Raw genomic sequence first — 17820 nt, forward strand, 5'->3', positions numbered from 1 at the left:
CAAAGTTGCTATGAATTTCATTTTATTTAGAGTTACCAACGAACAATTTGTATTAAACAATCGACACGTGCATGTTCTTGCCTTTCATGAGATTAAATCAAAATCCAGTCAATTCAGTCTTGTGATGAACGGTTCAAATATCATTTAAAAAAGCAGCTCCGATCAAAAGTCAACACATTATCAACATTGCCGACAGCATTGTCTGACAGAATGCAACTGGATTTTGATTTAATCTCATGAAAGGCAAAAACATACACGTGTCGATTGTTTAATACAAATTGTTCGTTGGTAACTCTAAATAAAATGAAATTCATAGCAACTTTGAATAGTGCTGTACCATTGGTGCATATTCACATATTTCATCCCACATGATTTCATCCATTTCGCGGAATTCTTCAATTATTTCTTGTATTTCATCATTATCGCTTTTCTTTTTGTTTCGTTTGGTGTTGTTCCATTTTATTTCATTTCCTTCTTTCGCTTTATAAAACGGGTGAACGTTCTGATGAGATTGGCAGTGCTCATTTGAACGTGTGGCAATCAATGCGGAAAAATTGTTTGAAAAGTCGTTTGAGACAGTAAAATTCTATTCGGTGCAAAATGACTCAATTCCAGTGTGTGTTGTTTGTTTTGCTCTTAAGTTCAAGATTGACTTTCAGTGAGAATATCGTTGATTCCGCTGAAAATACTTTGAATTTCGTGAACGAAGCGCGCATTCAATTGAACATAACAGAAAACTCGAATTTAATATTGGTAATGGGAAGAACAGGAGTTGGTAAATCAACTTTAGTTCATTGTATTGCTGGTGATTTAAGTAAGCTCGTGTCGAAAGTGCCATCAAATACAAATTCAAAATCGTTCCAAATCCACGACGAACTCGATCCGAATGCTGGAACAGTAACATCATCAACGGAATCGCGAACATTCGTTCCAGAGATAATTGTCGACGAAGAGCAAAATAAGTTTTGTGATTGTCCCGGTTTTCAGGACACACGCAATGAAACGGTTGAAATTGCTACGGCATTCTTGATTAAAAGTGTCATTGAGAGTGCGAAAATTATAAAATTTGTGTTGGTCGAAGATTATGAATCCGTTACCAAAGGGCATGATCGCAAAAATTTTGATGAATTATTAGCACGTACTGTAGAACTATTGAAAAATGTCACACAATTCGAAAATAGTGTATCGCTAGTGGTGACAAAAGTGCGACCAGTTGAAATTTGGTACGATGAATTAATTAATGTGACTGAAGACAGTGTGAAAAATACAACGGCCGAGTTTATAAATGAACATCGTGGATTTCTACAGAAGAAAGGATCGAGTGAACGGAAAATTCAGTTGATTGATGCCTTGCTAGAGCAATCATCAAATGATGACTATTCCAAAATTTCGATCTTCTGGCGTCCAAATCGTCCTGGACCATTCAATACAATCGCTAAAATGGTTGAAGGTCGTCGTTCCATACGCAAATCCATACTTGAACATTCAACATTTGTCGACATTCAATCAAATGTTTTTGGATTCCCGTTGTCGCCACAGGCGCAACTGCAAATCAAAAGTATGACACAGCATAGTAAAAATATAATTTCATCGACGCTACAAAATGTTAATGATCACTTACTTCTCGACATTCAGCGGCAATTTGAATCGGTGACCAGTTTTAAAAAGAGACTTCAGTTGATTGACCTCGGCGAAAATCGCATTGAAGGTGAAGCATTCACATTGAAACAAACATCCGAACAGCTGATAAGATTAATAAAGGCATTCAATGTGACTTCAATTGATACGATGCAATTCAACCAAATCGAAAGCTACGAAAGCAATCTCAACACACTGGAATCGTTGAATGGCTCAGAAATGAACGCGTCAAAGATTAACTATAACTCGTTTATGAAGGAAATCATTGATTTTTTCAAAGAATATCGAATCGAAACTCAAACAAACATATCCACAAAAGCCCGTGAAACCATCAGAAATATTTCGAATATTTTGATGATCATCGATGGAAAATTGACCGTTGCACTGAGAAAACAACTCCTAACAATTGATAGTTTTCAGAAAAAGTTCGAATATCTTCGACTCTTGCAAGGGTGTATAGGATCGTCACGGGCAAGAGATATTTCTACATTGAAAAAAAGAATTGAACAATTCAACAATTTAACTAACACGTTTGACATTACATCGATCTGTATCAATGATTTGATTCGCATTGAAAAGCACGAAAAAATTCTAAGTGCACTAAAATCGATGGCACAAGATGAAATCGTTATACCAACTCGAGACTGGATCGAAAGAGACTCGTCATCTGCTATCACATACCTGATTGAAAATTACAAATGGTATTCGTTTTTAGTTGAAACTTATCGATATTTCGCCGGTTACGATGTGCAGAAAAATGTCAAAATTTATAATGTGGCCAACTTATCCGACTGGGGACAGTTTAACAAATCACAAGGACTTGTTATTGATGAAACGAATTTCAACGGATTTGTATCCCGAATGAAACGTGACACAGAATTCGATTCATGTTCAAGCAGATTTGATGAACTAAATGGGATAATAAATTCCACACTGAAGGAGTCTATAAAATTTCAGTGTGACAATGAATTGATGGTAATCAAAGGAAATTTCGTAAAAAGTTCCGATATAAATGAAAAATTTATGGAATGTCCATCGAAGCGAACTTTGAAAAAGATTCACGTATATGTTTCGGATACGTTTTATGTGAACTGTGATCTCTTTTTGAACAAAACCATCGAGGTTGAACTTCAAATTTTTGCACCAACTTGGAATGTTCAAGAAGCAGCAACATTTTACTTAAACGGAATCGATGGTGAACCACATCCTAGACTAGAATATGATGGTCGGGCTGGAAAACGTGGTAATATGGGGACACATGCTGGAAACTTTTTTGGTGTAGCAAACGATGTTTTTAATATTGAGCAATTGACTATCGAATTGAATGGTGGCAACGGTGGAAATGGACAAGATGGTACGGGCAGTCCAGATGCTACAGTTTCATTCGATAGAACAACCCATGATGGAAAAGGATCGATTGATCCTAGAAATACTGATCCAGATAATTATTACCGACGATTCTTCAGAGAAAATGGGTATGACGCTGAACTAAAGGACTCAAAAATAAACACGTATTTTTACGTACTCTTCGCACAAACGAATATTTTTCATAGTTTTCGACTATATTCGAACGGGTGTTGCGGTAAAACAGGGGTTGGAGGTTATGGTAAGTGAAACAAGAATTGATAAATTTGTTTCATTATGAAAAATCAGAAATACACCAAAGGAGCGAATTAATCATAATTAAGGCCAAGCTCAAATGCTTGGGCATTAAATTTTAAAACCGTTTGGCTTTCTTCTTTAATTTAGAGAACTTTTGAATGTTGGGTTATATTTTGAGTTCCATATGCGTTTCAAAGTGCAACATGAATTTTTTTTATATATGTAGAGTTTACAACAACAACTCCATATGAAAAAATTCCATGTTGCACTTTAAAACTAAAATATTCTGAGGGAATTTTTTTTTGTCGCAACGGTTCATATATCATGTTAGTTGCCATGACTATGACTGGTGGTATGATTCATACCGTATTAAAGTACACCTATAGCCGAATAAGATCCTAGCTGGGTTTTGCTAACTTTGCGTTAATTTTGATTTTATTGACCTAGGTAGTTTGTGTAATCCAGTAGGTTGATGTTAGAGTCATATCATCTTCAGCAAAATTGTAGCTGTTTAATAAACAAATTTTATGAACATTGTTTACCAAAAAATCCCATCTGATGGGGCCAAATACCTTAAAAGGGTTCTTTTTCAGTTTTTTTAATCATGATCTAGAACAAATTCGTAAATTTTGAATTTTCGTGGAAATCATTGAAATCTTTGTCACAAATTCAAAAGATCAACGATTTTTTCTGAATGTAATTCACAAATACGAAATTGCTGCAGTTAGAGGATAACGCTTGAAAGCATGTATTGTATTAGATTATGTTAGCTGAATACATTCCCTGAAAAATGTATGCCGAAGGCACAATTTTTGGAGCAACCCAAGTGCGAACGTTACGTCTCTTAAAAGACGTGGTTCATGTATTCACGCCTTTCTCATGTCTTCTATATAATTACCACACGAAAGACGTACGTCTTCTGTGCAGTGATAAATGGTATAGTGGTGAGAAAGGCGTGAATACGTGAACCACGTCTTTTAAAAGACGTAACGTTCGCACTTGGGAAAATATGAAAATCGCAATTATAGAGGAAGTAAAAAAATGTCAAAAACAATACCTGTATGGAAATTGTACCAATTGACTCATGATTGTTGACGAATAAATGGACTACATATAGAAGAAAAACGTTTTGAAATCTTTTGCCAAAGCATATGAACTCAGTCTAAACTGTTCATCTATTTTGTAGGTGGATTAGGTGGCAAATCCGGACAATCCAGTTTCTTGTACACAAAAGCCGCTTTTTTCTCGGAAGAATATTTGAATTATCAACCAAAAATAAAAAGGAGCGACGGTTCCGATGGTGTAAAAGGGCAAACAGCGAAAGTCTGTGAAAGTTTGGCGCTTGATCTTAAAATTGATACACATTTGGATGAGGCTCCAGCATTTTGGTCTTTTTACAGCAAATTTCATAGTAAAAATTACATCCATAATCCTCGATGCTCTAGTTCCGGTGACTATGCATTCGATAATACAATAATTTCTATACCGAAATATTCAAATGAAGAGGTCCATGTTGCAGAAGCAATCGTTGAATACAAGAAATTTTTACTTGAAAGCATGAACAATCCAATATTAGTGGATGGCATACGAAAGGCATACGATATACTCGATTCAAGCTACCTATACGTGTTTTATTCAACAAAAAGCTTTGCAATGGAAGCACGTATTCTAGAAGAACAGTATTTTAAATTAAATCAACATGTCAATATATTGCCGTTATATGACAATTTGCTGAAGAGACTCGAAAATGTTACAAAAATGGGGTCACTTTCAGAAGTTGACAGAAAAGTGTTTGCACTTCTGTATACTACACTCAAGAGCAAAACGACAAGTGTTCGTACCGATCATAATTCCGATTTAATCATTGACATTGAAAATTTCTTGGACCTGATCATAAAAAATATTGCGAAATTAGATGAAAGCGGCCGAATTTATGTAATCAATGAACAATGTAATGTGTATAACGATGGAATAATGGCCAAAATCAACGAGGCGAATGATTACATCGAAAATGATATCAAACTAGAAATTGAGACAAATTTTGCAACGCTTCACATCGAAATGCAGAAAACTGTCAACGAAACGATTTCTTGTCAAGTGAAAACAATCAAAGACATACAGAAAAAGGAAGCCAATACAATTATAATCAGACGGAATGCAGTAACACGTAGTATGTTAAAGGTGGTGGGATTTGTGTCAAATATTTTCGCTGTTGTTCATCAACTGTTCGTAAAATCGATCGCAACCATTGCATATGGTGTCACAAATGAGATGAGCAAAAATTTGAATGATCCTGTAATTGAACGAACTCAAACAAGCGAACTGCCGTTGAGTATTCAACGGCTTCGCAGCAAAGCTGCTGGTGATTATCAAATGAAAATTGACATCATTGAAAATGAGCTGACAGATCTAATGGATTCATTGAAGGAAATAAATTTCGAAATGCCAAAATTTTGCAACGAATTGAGTAATTTGATATCAAAAGTTACCATAATTAAATCCGAAAAATCTTTTGAGCCCTACAAAATAAGTCATTTGCTGAACGAATGCATTGACTTTTTAGGCGAATGGAAACGCATATTCATCATCACATCTAATGAACTAAATATGAAAGTCAGTCGACTGTTGCAAAAAAAAGCGAATTCGTTGGCCGTAACAGCATCATCCACAACATGCTATCAAGACTTTGCCAATGATGGCCAGGGACTTGACGAAATCGGCGAAGCAATAAACGATGACCACGAAACATTGATAGCATTTATGCGATTTGAAGACGAAATTTATGCTGAACTAATGCCACTGATCGATACATTACACGAAAATATAGTGAACACCGAAGGAGATTTGGCCAATAAATCATCAGTAGCACTAAATGTGATTCGATGGAAGTTTGGTGTTTCATTTCGCAAGGTGCAAAAGAGATTAAACGACGCTGTTGATCGTTTTGAAACTGAATACGCCACAAAAAATTGCCTAGTGGGCATTAGTGAAGCTATCAATTTGATGATCGATATTTTTGATAGGCAACACCACTATCAAGAGGATTTAAAGTTTGCTAGCTATTTGAGCGGTCTTCAAACGGCAAATTACCAGAATTTAGACATTGATTCACAAACACAAAATGAGATCAATACGTTACAGATGCACCTACGTGGAAATCTGATTCTTGGACAATATTATCGTGCAATTGATGCATTCAAACAAACCATTTTCCCATACGCTGCCGAGTATTTGGACGCTTATGATTGGCCAAACTCATTGAATGACGACAGTTTTGATCACGTCATGATGATTGTTACGAATAAAATCAAGACTCTGAGTGAAAAGATCCGGGAATACAATACGACGGTCATCAATGAAAATGATATGTTCATACATGTGGCGCATTTTAATAATGAACGCGGTTCAAAAGGTCCGTTTTATGTGTGGAAAAACGACGAAGTTCGTGATAAAATCAATCAATTGTTTGACGGGCGGAGAGTCCATCTTTATGCTGATGTAACGAAGAGCAATCCACGTAATGCCGTCAAGTTTAATATAATCGACTTGGAATTCCGTGCAAAGAATCAAAATGTTACGAATCAATTGGCCGAAATACTTCAAGAATTTCATGTTACGCTTACCCATATGGGCGAATCGAATTATAGATGCAACGATGACTTTTACACAATATCAAGTCGACCGCTAACAATTGAATTTAGTTTTGGTGAAAAAAACCAAGCACCAACCGACCGAAACAATGTTTACGATAAACTCAGCGCTGGCATCAAATTGCTTAGTCCATACACATTGTGGGCCATTCAACTCTCCCGTGGACCATTTGAGAAAATTAAACCATTCATCGATTTTGTTGACATCGAACTGCACGGTTATGGACAATACGTTCGGGAGAACGCAACGATTTGTGAAAGTAATTTGGAAAAATATTACATTCCAAAGAATAAACTGTAAGATTCAAAAGTCAAATTTGAAACGAATTCTGAGTGCTAGTGTATTTATGTCAGCCTTTTTTTTTAAAAAAAAGTATTAGAAATTAGAAGAATTGATCAATAATTTTTCTCAACATTTTCAGAGCTCTGACCGAAAATACTGGTGGTGCATTCCGTTCAATAAATGGACCGGAATCTCTGGTGCGGATGAATTCGACTTTGACTGTTGCATGAAAGCAAGGTCATAATCCAAATATTGATGTAAATGACAGTAATTTAATTTTAAAGTGTTAATTTTAAATCACGTCAAATAATCTAGCCAAGGTGCAAATTACTACTGAAAAGACTGAAAGCACTGAAATCCAATGAAAACAACTGAAAAGTACTAAAAAGAACTGAAAAATATTTTTAGTATTTTTCAGTGTTTTTCAGTATCAAAATAGATTGGGATTTTTGACAGTTGAAATTTGTTTTGACAGATCTGCCATCTATTCATTTTTCTCCTCGAAAATTAATGCCGTTTTCAGTACTTTCATATACTAATACATTGGGCACCGAAAAGTACTGAAAAGTATTGAATTCAATTTTTCAGTAGTAATTCGCCCCTTGAACCTAGCGAAAAGCATATTTTATAATATAATAATCAATATCTGCAATGATCACAATATCAATGAACTAAATTAACAAAAAGAAACACTAGAAAAAATTCCAAATACTTATATCATATTCACTATTGAATGTTACTATTTTCTCAAAAAGACTATTATTTCAAATAAAATACCGAATATAAAGTAAAAAAATCGTTGTTGAGTTTCAACTTTCAAATCTCAAATTAAATGTTGTTTTGGAATCTTGTTCTTAAGATAGGGGGATTTACTCGGACTTATCGCCCTGCATATATGCACAAAAAAAAAAAAGATGTATGCGACTTTTCATATTGACTTGAAACACACAAAGTTCATAATACACACCGCGTATATGAACCATTGCGACAAACAAATTCCCTCAGAATATTTTAGTTTCAAAGTTCAACATAAAGTTTTTTTCATATGGAGTTGTTGTTGTAAACTCTACATATATAAAAAAAATTCATGTTGCACTTTGAAACTAAAATATTCTGTGGGAATTTGTTTGTCGCAATGGTTCATATATTGTCTTCAAATATCATTATAATTTGTCTAACAAAACCATAAAGCTCCACTACATAAGGGACGACATAGCATTTAATACCAATTTCAAAACCGACGTAATGTTGGTTGCGTTGCCTAGCTCGCATCATGTGTATGCGTTCTATTAGACACAATCTATGGAATTACTTGAAGCGAGCGAATACGTGGCCAACAATGTTTCAATAATGAAAATGATAGTGATACTTATCAAGATACAAACATAAATGAGTGGTGAATAGTATATTTCATCCAGGGTAATCGATTCAACATCAAATTGTTTTCTATATCGATCGTGTTTAGATTCTGCTCGGCTAAAGACTGCCAGCGAAAATTTCAAAGACCTCTCTGTAAATTCAGATAAACCATTTTCGATGAATGACGTTGTCAACTTATCAAATCTCTCAATCGTTCGATCTGACTTATCGAATTCCTATACACCACACCTGAAATGATTTTAGCCGACGATATTTATTGTGGAATAATATTTTAGAGGCAGAGCACAAATTGCAAATATAGATATGTTTGCCAATTAAATGCTCATTCTGTACATTCACACATTATTCACTTATATTTGTATGAAACATGAATATTCAGAAAATATTTATTTACCCAAACTCTCTACAATGATATCATATTCTCTTCCTTTATCTCTAAACATTGTCGTATATGCTTCGGTCATAGACGATGGTAAGATGAACCCTATCGCCTTGTCTTTGTGCTGTTCATTGGTCAATGACCGGCCATTACTGGTTGCATGCGTAACATGAGCCTCATTTTTAAGCTTATCACTGCAAATATGTAGATTAGCAATTAGTTAAATCTAATAGTCGATTGAACGACACTTTTTACTCGTCATTTTTGGAATTATTCGAGTGTGAGACAAAATATAATTCTATTTTACAAACGATTTTTTTTCAGTGTATTACCTTAAAATATGAGTGACATAATCCAGGTTTTGTTTGAATGGGCTATACAAATAAAGTGGAACATCTCGTTTGGCCAACTCTTCAAATGAGTCCACTTTCATGTGTTTGTACAGAAGCGAATGCATTGACTAGTTGATCAAATAAATTGAAACAAATAAAAATGCAGTGACAAAAACGGCAGAAAAAAATAACTTCCCCAAACCGATCCGAATTCGAAGATTTCCATTGCCAATGACGGTGCAATACATTTCGAAAAGGCAGTACAAAAAGCTCTCTCCTCCAAGACCAGACTGATGTCTCAAGAAGAAAAAAATGATTGTGCCCACAAAAAATACAACGAATAAAATCCAAAAGCTCAAACTTTTCCAAAAAGAAGATGTGTTGAAATTGGTACGTAGTCGAGGAAAATCGACACCATACACAAAAATCACTTTCAGTTCCGTAGTGTGTATGGATGGCAACTGATTGTTTCCATAATTCTGGTTCATGAAGCTTTGCAAGTGAATTGAAATAAAGTCCGACCATGGATTCGGAGGAAATTCTACAAATGATTTGAATTATAGAATAAAATTTAACTTCAACATATCATTGAAGACTCGTGGAAAATATTCTTGTCACACTCACTTTTCAGCATAGGGCAGTAGTTCATATTTAAAATATAAATCACTGTAAATTGAACGCTTCATTGGTTGAAGTTTGTGATGCGTTACAGTAACGGTTTTGCAATTGTAGACGCTACCATCAATAAAACTAATTTTCAATTGTGTGAAATATAAACTGGCAAACACCTTTAACCATATTGCGGTCAAGAATACGGGATATTTTCCCAATGATTCACATGATATTGCATCATAAAATGTGAAAACTGCTAAAGATGCCGTTTCATTGAACACTGCGTTGAACATTTCATTTGCATTCAATCGACCTTTGTTCAGCTCTATCGGATGTATTGAACTCTTTGGTAAAATGAATTCTCTTAATGTGTCACTTGAGGTATTATAAACCAAAAGCAATGAACTTAAAGTTGGGGTTGCGCTCACAATGGATTTAATTTACGCAAAATCAAGCTCAACAGATGACAAACAAGTGACATATCAGTAGTGATATGTTTAGGAAATTTCCTTGCGGTTCATGAAAACCAGACGTTTCCAAATACATTTCAGAGATTTTTATTATATTGTGTCTGCCTGGAACAATCACTGACTATAGACTAATTTCGATAAAGCTTTGCTACTGAAGCACGTCATTTAGAACAAAGTAGAGATACGTCGTTGTTACTAACGGTGATTTTTGATGATATCTGTTGAAGTACATTCATTATGGTAGAAAAAAAACAAGCACACCTTTGTTTATGCATGGGGTGCGCCGAATATTTTTAATTATACAATTCTATGCTCAACGCAGTCTCTGATTATCAATCGAAACGTGAAGAACGTGGTAAATATTCACTTGCTTTGATTCATAAAGGGATGGTAATAAATAAAAATAATTTAGACGAAATGAGAGTCCATTAGTTAATTTCTATGCCCAGTGGCATTGGCCCACTCACATTTCCTAACCCTGAAGCTGTAGTCCATCAACACTGAAAAACTGTGCTGGTGGTCGTGTTAGAAACTGTTTATCTTATACCAACCAAGCACGTTGGTTCTAGAATTTGGAACCGCAGTATGGGATTTGTCACTTTTGTACAATTTTTGTGGCTACTATTTCCTCAAAATGATTATTATTTCGAAATAAATAAATATAAAGAAACGAAATCGTTGTTGCGTTTAAGTCAATTTATTTGGTGTCCACTTGATAAAACATTTCGTAGAGATTTTTTTTTCAAAGTTATTCGATTCAGATTGTATGCGGTGGGGGATGAAAAACGGCAAAAATACATCTCAGAAAAAAATTTAAGAGCAAAAAAAGGTAACACATCGGTCAATAAGTCCCGAGCCTAACCACCAAGTGGCAACACTAATGTCAAACCCATATCATTTTCGAAAACTACAACCTTTTTTAGGAATCCAGTCAAAATTTGAGCCAAATCCGACCATCAGTTTGCTAGTTACAGCTATACGAGAGAAAGACTCCCGAAAATGCTTCAATTTTGCCGTTAAAACGGTATAACTTTCTTCTGATGCATTGTATTCAAGTATATTCATGTGGAGAGTTCAGAGAATGACCAGACCTAAAAAATACAATGGTTAGTGAAGCAGTTTGAAACCAATTTCGTTCAATTATATCACCATATAAACAGTTCTTTGACCTGGATGAAACTCGCATTTGAACAACATAGTTTTCTTCGCCAAATTTGCTATGTTTTATCAAGATTTGACATTCGGATAGGTCTAAAATGATGCATAAGTGACTTTTCATGTTGTTTTATATCTTTCCCACTGGTTCGCGAATATTTTTTCTATACCTAAATCCACTAATAATGCCCGAACTCATATTTTGCGACCTTGGTCGCTACAAACCGTTTTTGGCGATTTCTACCCGCAATTTATAGATCGAATCTATTCAAATGAACTCAAAATACATTAATTCTAATATATAAAGGCAAAACCCTATTCAAATTTTACTTATACAGCTCCAAACGGGCTTCGAATCCCCAAAAAACTGTTCTATCTACTCCATATCCAAAAACGCGGCAAGGCTTTTTCGATTGAGTATTTCATATGCATATATCCATGCAAAGTTGTAACTATAGCTTGAGTTAGTTGCCCTATGGCCTTAGCAAATCTATGAACTATCACATTTGAGAATTCCGATATCACTTAACGGATTTTGGCAATGATTTCTTCCAAAACCACATATTTTGAACAATTTGGAGGCTTATCGACAAAATCGCTCTTATGGCTATGCATAAATTCAATTCTTCCATATCTAATGATTGATTTCGAAAGCCTAAGGATGCCATAAACTAATCATAGTATGGGTTTGGTACTCCTGCTCGTTTTTCTTCTGGAATACATGTGTCAAATCGAGAGGAGAAATGCAGTTTTTCCATGATTTTGGAAAATTGGAAAATTGCTTCATTTAAAGTGCTGTAATTAGCGAACTGATGGTCGGATTTGGCTCAAATTTTGACTGGATTCCTAAAAAAGGTTGTAGTTTTCGAAAATGATATGGGTTTGACATTAGTGTTGCCACTTGGTGGTTAGGCTCGGGACTTATTGACCGATGTGTTATTTTCAACTTTCAAATTTTGTTCTTAAGTGTTAAGTTTACCCGGACTTATCGCTCCCTGTGAAATGGTCTATAATGGCTCAGAATACTCCACTTTTTCCAATACAAAGAAACCATAAACATGAGAATCGATGTGGCGAAGTTTTTTTCAATCAAATTATTGTCTCTGTGAGGTCATCAAAAAATATGTACTTCAAAAAAAAGTTAAAGAATATATCAGCTTCCAATCTCACTATGGCTGCTTCAATTTCGTGTCTTAATTATTGCAGTCGACCTACTAACAGTTCCAAGAAGAAATCGCGCCGCTTTGAATATTGTGCCCAAATTGGAAATCAATACACAATGGAAATGATGGTTATCAGAATTATTTTGTGAACGGTTAAAATAAGTTAAGCTCACTCAAGGAGAAGAAGTTACTAGAATAAATATCAGGGAAAACAAATCTTGTAAATGAATAACTTTATTTAAAATTATTTCAATACATTGGTGTTGATAACCATTTGCTCAGAATGGTTACCGTTTAGAAATTCTAATAAATGAATATACAGAAAAAAAAATCTCATTATTATTATTCTGGATGGTTGAGTTCAATACTATTTATGAATACTTTATCAAAAATCGTAAAAAAATGTGTGCCAAAGTTGTGTATTTCAGATTTTTTCCGGTGGAGTGTAAAGGCACGTTTAACTTTTAATATTTTCTTCAGAATGTGCATTTGCTTCAAATTTCCCATTAATATGTTCAAATATGTGTGATTTATAGTTTGGAATGTGCAGTTTGGTAAAGCAAAAAAAAACAAATAAATATACCAAAAAACACCGTTCAAATGTGAATTTGTACTTAGAGTACCCTATCCCTATCCGATTCGTCGAATTTCCTATAAATTCATTCACTTGAATAAGATTCATTTTAATTTTCCGAATTAGTATTTTCGATTTATCCAATTTACAATTTACTCTTTAATCTAACATCAATGTTTGGTTGTTCTTCTTGAATGTGATGTCTCTTAATGAATTGGCAAATTTTTCCCGCAATCAACTCCGGTTGATTCAAATGAACATGGTGTGTCCCCTTCACTCGAAGCATTTCAAAGTTTTTGTTGACACGTCGAAAGAGATCGACCGCTTCGCGAAGATGTTTTTCTGGTTCGGAAAAGTCACGGTCCTCTGCTTTGATGAATAAGTAAGCGGCTTGAATTTTTTTTATGTAATCCAGCCCAATGCTTTGTTCGACGTAAAACGGTTGCATGTACTTGACACGAATATCACGGGTGAAATAAAATTTATCAGGGTCATTTGGTGAGGGCCGTGTGCCACGGTCAATCATGTATTTGGTTTTATCTATATCCACAGATCGCATTGAACCCTCATGAACTCGACGAATCAATTCTTCGTTTGTATATTCTGGTGCTTGCTCTTTGAAATTCTCAATCAATTCGATCAATCGTTTTGTGCGCCAGGTGTAAATTCGTTCGGTGTATTTTGGATGGTGATGTTGCATTTTGAGCGTATCCAAAGCAACCACTAAATCAACGCGTTCCGGGAATAGTGCAGCGTAGAAAAATGAAACGATCGCACCCATCGAATGCGATATCAGTGATAAACGATCCCATTTCATTTTTAGACGAATTTCCTCCAGAAGTGGAACTAAGTCAATGGTGTGATAGTAACATCCTTTGGGCAAATGTGATGAAAAACCGTGACCGGGCAAATCAATCGCCAAGTAACTGTAGTCTCGAGGTAACAAAGGTATAAGCACGTCAAATGAACCAGCAGAGTCTTGCCAACCATGCACCATTAAAATCGGACGTTTCTCTTTTGATCCCCACCATTTACCGGCGATTTGGCCATATGTTAAGTCCAGTTGTATTTCTTCTACTTCAAATTCAGCCATTTTGGAATCAATCTGCGAAAATTAACAGAAACAAGGAATTGAATTAGTTACATTTTTGGGAGAAAACTTTGAATTTTTTTGAATTTTAAATGGTAAACAACAATTAAGGGTGCACCCAATTGCAATTGGTCATAACAAGTTGAGGCAAATACATGAAATTAAAAATTTGCAATTAAATTGATTGGATATATGCGACAAATTTCAAGATACATAAAAAATAATGCAAATTGTAGAGCAAAAACAAAAAACAAAACTCATAAAAACCAATTAATTTTGAACAAAGTACGAAAATGTTCCTATGAAAAATGTTTATTCACTAGAAAAAACGAGGTTTAGTTTGTTATTGTTTCATTAGAAAATAAAGGTGGTTATTAAAAAAATAAACTATTTTTCTAGACAAAAATTTGGGCTCAATATAAAATGAAACCAATTAAACCAAATATGAAAAAGAAAAAATCCAAAAAAAAATTATAAAAAAAATTATTCACACTTGAACTGACAATTGTTTCTTTATGGCCATTTATTTTACCTCAATCACCGAAAGAAATCGACAAAAAATCTTTGAGCATTTGAAATGTATATGCCTGAACAGGAATTATTATAGCAATATTAAGGATTTCAAAAAAAACGAGAATATTTTTATTCAACCAGAAAATATTGAATCAAAAAAAGTAAAAATAAAACAATCGAAAACCTGTGAAGTGTGTCTCCGAATTTATTTTTTTCTAATCTAAAATATCAATTGTTGCTTCTTTTTTTTAAATTTCCGCATGAATTTGGAGAAATTAAAAATCAGAAATTTGCGAAATTATTTTGAGAAATAAAAAATTAGCGTTTTTGCGTTTAAAAAAAATAGAGAAAGTTCATGAATTGTGAAAAAATCTGAAAATTGTTCTAAATCAATTAAAAAAATGAACAAACATTTTCAACAATAATTCCTTATTCAATGTTTTCTGTTCAATCCTGTCTTCCTTAAATTTTTTAAATTAAATTAACTCTCAAACATTAATTAAAAGTCATAATTTTTGTTCATTGCAAATGGAAACAAAGCACTTTAATCAATACTAAACGATATATATGACATTTGAATAGGATCTATCAATAAACTGTGACAATAAATAAATGTGACGATTGTTAATTTTCTTCTGTGTGATATTTGGTGATAAACTTGGAAATGTGATCGCTGACATGTTTTGGTTCGGTTAAGTGGCAATGATGGCCTCCGATGACGGTGCGCCATTCAAATTTCGGATTTGATTCGGTTAAAATTTCCAATGCTTTCTTATAGCGTTCTTTGCCTTCAAATTCGGGTGATTTGTTGGCTTTGATGAATAAATGTGGTGCTTGAATGCGTCCGATCAGTTTAAGTTGAACATCGTCATTGATATTTGACATTCCAAACTCCATGATTTTAAGGCGAACGTCTCTCGAAAAGCAGAACAGATTTTTATTGGCCTTCGATGGGACAACGCCTCTCTTCATCATAAACTCAACGGCGTCTGTTGTTATTTTGGTTTGTTTGGCCCAACGTTCGGCAATTTCTGCGTACGTATAAGTCGGTGGCTCCTTATCTGATCGATTCAATTGATCCAAATCCAAAAAATCATCACCAATTTTCCGGCATTCTGTGATCAAAGTGTCGACATTGCCGAGATATGGTTTCATCAGTGCATCCAAACAAATGAGCAAATCGCATCGCTCTGGATAAAGTGCAGCAAACAAAGATGAAATGTGTGCGCCAAGTGAGTGGCTACAGAACGACATTTGATCCCATTTGAAATGACGTCGAATGATGTTCAATACGTTAATGCTGTTGGTGGACGTGTACAAAATTCCGTCTGGAAGTCGACTAGAGAGGCCATGACCGGGCAAATCGATTGACAAATATGACCGATTCGGTCCATTCAGCAGCAACGGAATCAATTTATCAAATGATCCAGCATTATCTTGCCAACCATGGACCAAAACAATTGGACGTGTATTCTCCGATCCGTACCACTTTCCAGCAACATGACCCCATGGCACTTCAATCTGCACTTCTTTTGGCTTCAAGAAAAAATGTTTTGTGCTGTACTGAAACAAATCAAAAATTTCCAAACAAACATTTCTAGGCTCTTACTCACCTCATCGACCTTTGATTCAGCCAACTGGAATTTGGAACTTGATGTACTTAATGACCGTATCGGATGACTCAACAATGTTGGTTTCTGCAAATTTTTCAGTGGTAACAATTTATTCATATTGCTTTAATAAAGTGAACGCTTCAAATTCGAATTGATGGCGTTTTATTGATGAATTGGTTGTGGAATCACGTTAAAAACACAAATTTTTCAGCAAAAATATTCGATACGCCTCGTGTGTGTGTGTTGCTAATCATTGACTGAAAGTCCACCTATAATGTGAAATTTATCAAATGTCAGTATGACCAGTTAGCTGTCAGTGAATGACACAAAGTGTCTAAACATTACGAATGGAAGTGTCAAATTCATTCCAATGTCAAACTTCACACATTTAGACATATTCAAACGCATTTTGGTTTTGTTTTGATTCGATTTATTTTGTAATGAAATTTTGATGATGAATACGTGATTGCATTATTATTTAAGTTTCACATTTTTATGTTTGAATTATAACTTTTAGTTCGGGGTTAATATGATGGAATTGCTCGATGTTTTTTTTAGTGCCATTTGAATGGAGAATGATTGATAAGAGGGGCGACTTTCTTATTTAGAGAGAAGCCCATTTGAGAGCGCAATTATCAACCACTGGGCATGCAATGGAATCCAGGCTCTCCAGGTATAGGTCAAAAAACCCATAAGCAAAACGAAGACAGTGCATCCAAAATATTCACCCCGTATAAAAGTTTCATGAATAGCCAAAAACAGAAATAGAATAAAAATAAAAATGAAAATTCTTGTATAGAATGCAAGACTTCTATCTTCGATTATTTGAAATCTAATGTATAGATCATCTCCATCAGCCCCAATGTAATCAGAGAAATTCTTTAACCAAATCAATTCGGCTTCAAAGACGAGAACGCTCTTAAAATGTTTTTTTCCTACTACTTCTCTGCAAAGTGAGGTCCAATGCGCACATTTGTCAGCGTGCATCTTTTGGTGTTTGCCAATGTTTCGTCCGCAATGTTCACAGGGTGCAAAATTCGGTGCCTCACCGTCCAGTTCACTCGACATTTTTCGATAATTGGAAGCATTGTACGTACATTTGCTAGCGTGTTTTTTTTTTTGTTTTTTCTTGCCAATGTTTTGACCGCAATTTTCACAGGGAATCAAGTTCGGCGTATCATTACGGTGGTTTGACATTTTCTATCCTTGGTTTCCTTTCAAAATTCAATTAATATAATGAATCCAATGTTTTTTGCACATAATGGACAGTTCAAAAACAGAAGAAAATCATTTTTATTACACTTACTTGGCTGACTTGTTGAATATTCTATAGCAATGATGTACCGGCACTTTGACATATCGCTCA

At 34.7% G+C, this 17820-nt stretch overlaps 2 protein-coding genes across 3 annotated transcripts; one reads left to right on the forward strand and one right to left on the reverse strand.

Moving 5' to 3' along the window:
• Positions 1-270: 270 nt before the first annotated feature.
• LOC129573302 (uncharacterized) lies at positions 271-7969 on the forward strand. The gene is made up of 3 exons (XM_055453690.1): positions 271-3244; positions 4427-7187; positions 7313-7969. The coding sequence occupies exons 1-3, from the start codon at positions 601-603 to the stop codon at positions 7401-7403; spliced, it is 5496 nt and encodes a 1831-aa protein (XP_055309665.1). The 5' UTR covers positions 271-600; the 3' UTR covers positions 7404-7969.
• A 4895-nt stretch (positions 7970-12864) lies between these two features.
• LOC129573290 (probable serine hydrolase) lies at positions 12865-16732 on the reverse strand. 2 transcript variants are annotated; one of them, XM_055453678.1, is made up of 2 exons: positions 16455-16721; positions 12865-14343 (listed from the first exon to the last, which is right to left on the reverse strand). In XM_055453678.1, the coding sequence occupies exons 1-2, from the start codon at positions 16569-16571 to the stop codon at positions 13384-13386; spliced, it is 1077 nt and encodes a 358-aa protein (XP_055309653.1). In that variant the 5' UTR covers positions 16572-16721; the 3' UTR covers positions 12865-13383. The 2 variants fall into 2 exon arrangements, with proteins under 2 accessions (XP_055309653.1, XP_055309654.1); XM_055453679.1 differs by lacking the exon at positions 12865-14343 and adding an exon at positions 15027-16377 and having other exon boundaries at positions 16455-16732.
• Positions 16733-17820: the final 1088 nt, after the last annotated feature.

The sequence above is a fragment of the Sitodiplosis mosellana genome, unplaced genomic scaffold (assembly GCF_009176505.1).
Source record: "Sitodiplosis mosellana isolate CC-2019 unplaced genomic scaffold, AAFC_SMos_1.0 Smas_scaffold_6056, whole genome shotgun sequence".
In the NCBI taxonomy this organism is placed as follows: Eukaryota; Metazoa; Arthropoda; class Insecta; order Diptera; family Cecidomyiidae; genus Sitodiplosis; species Sitodiplosis mosellana.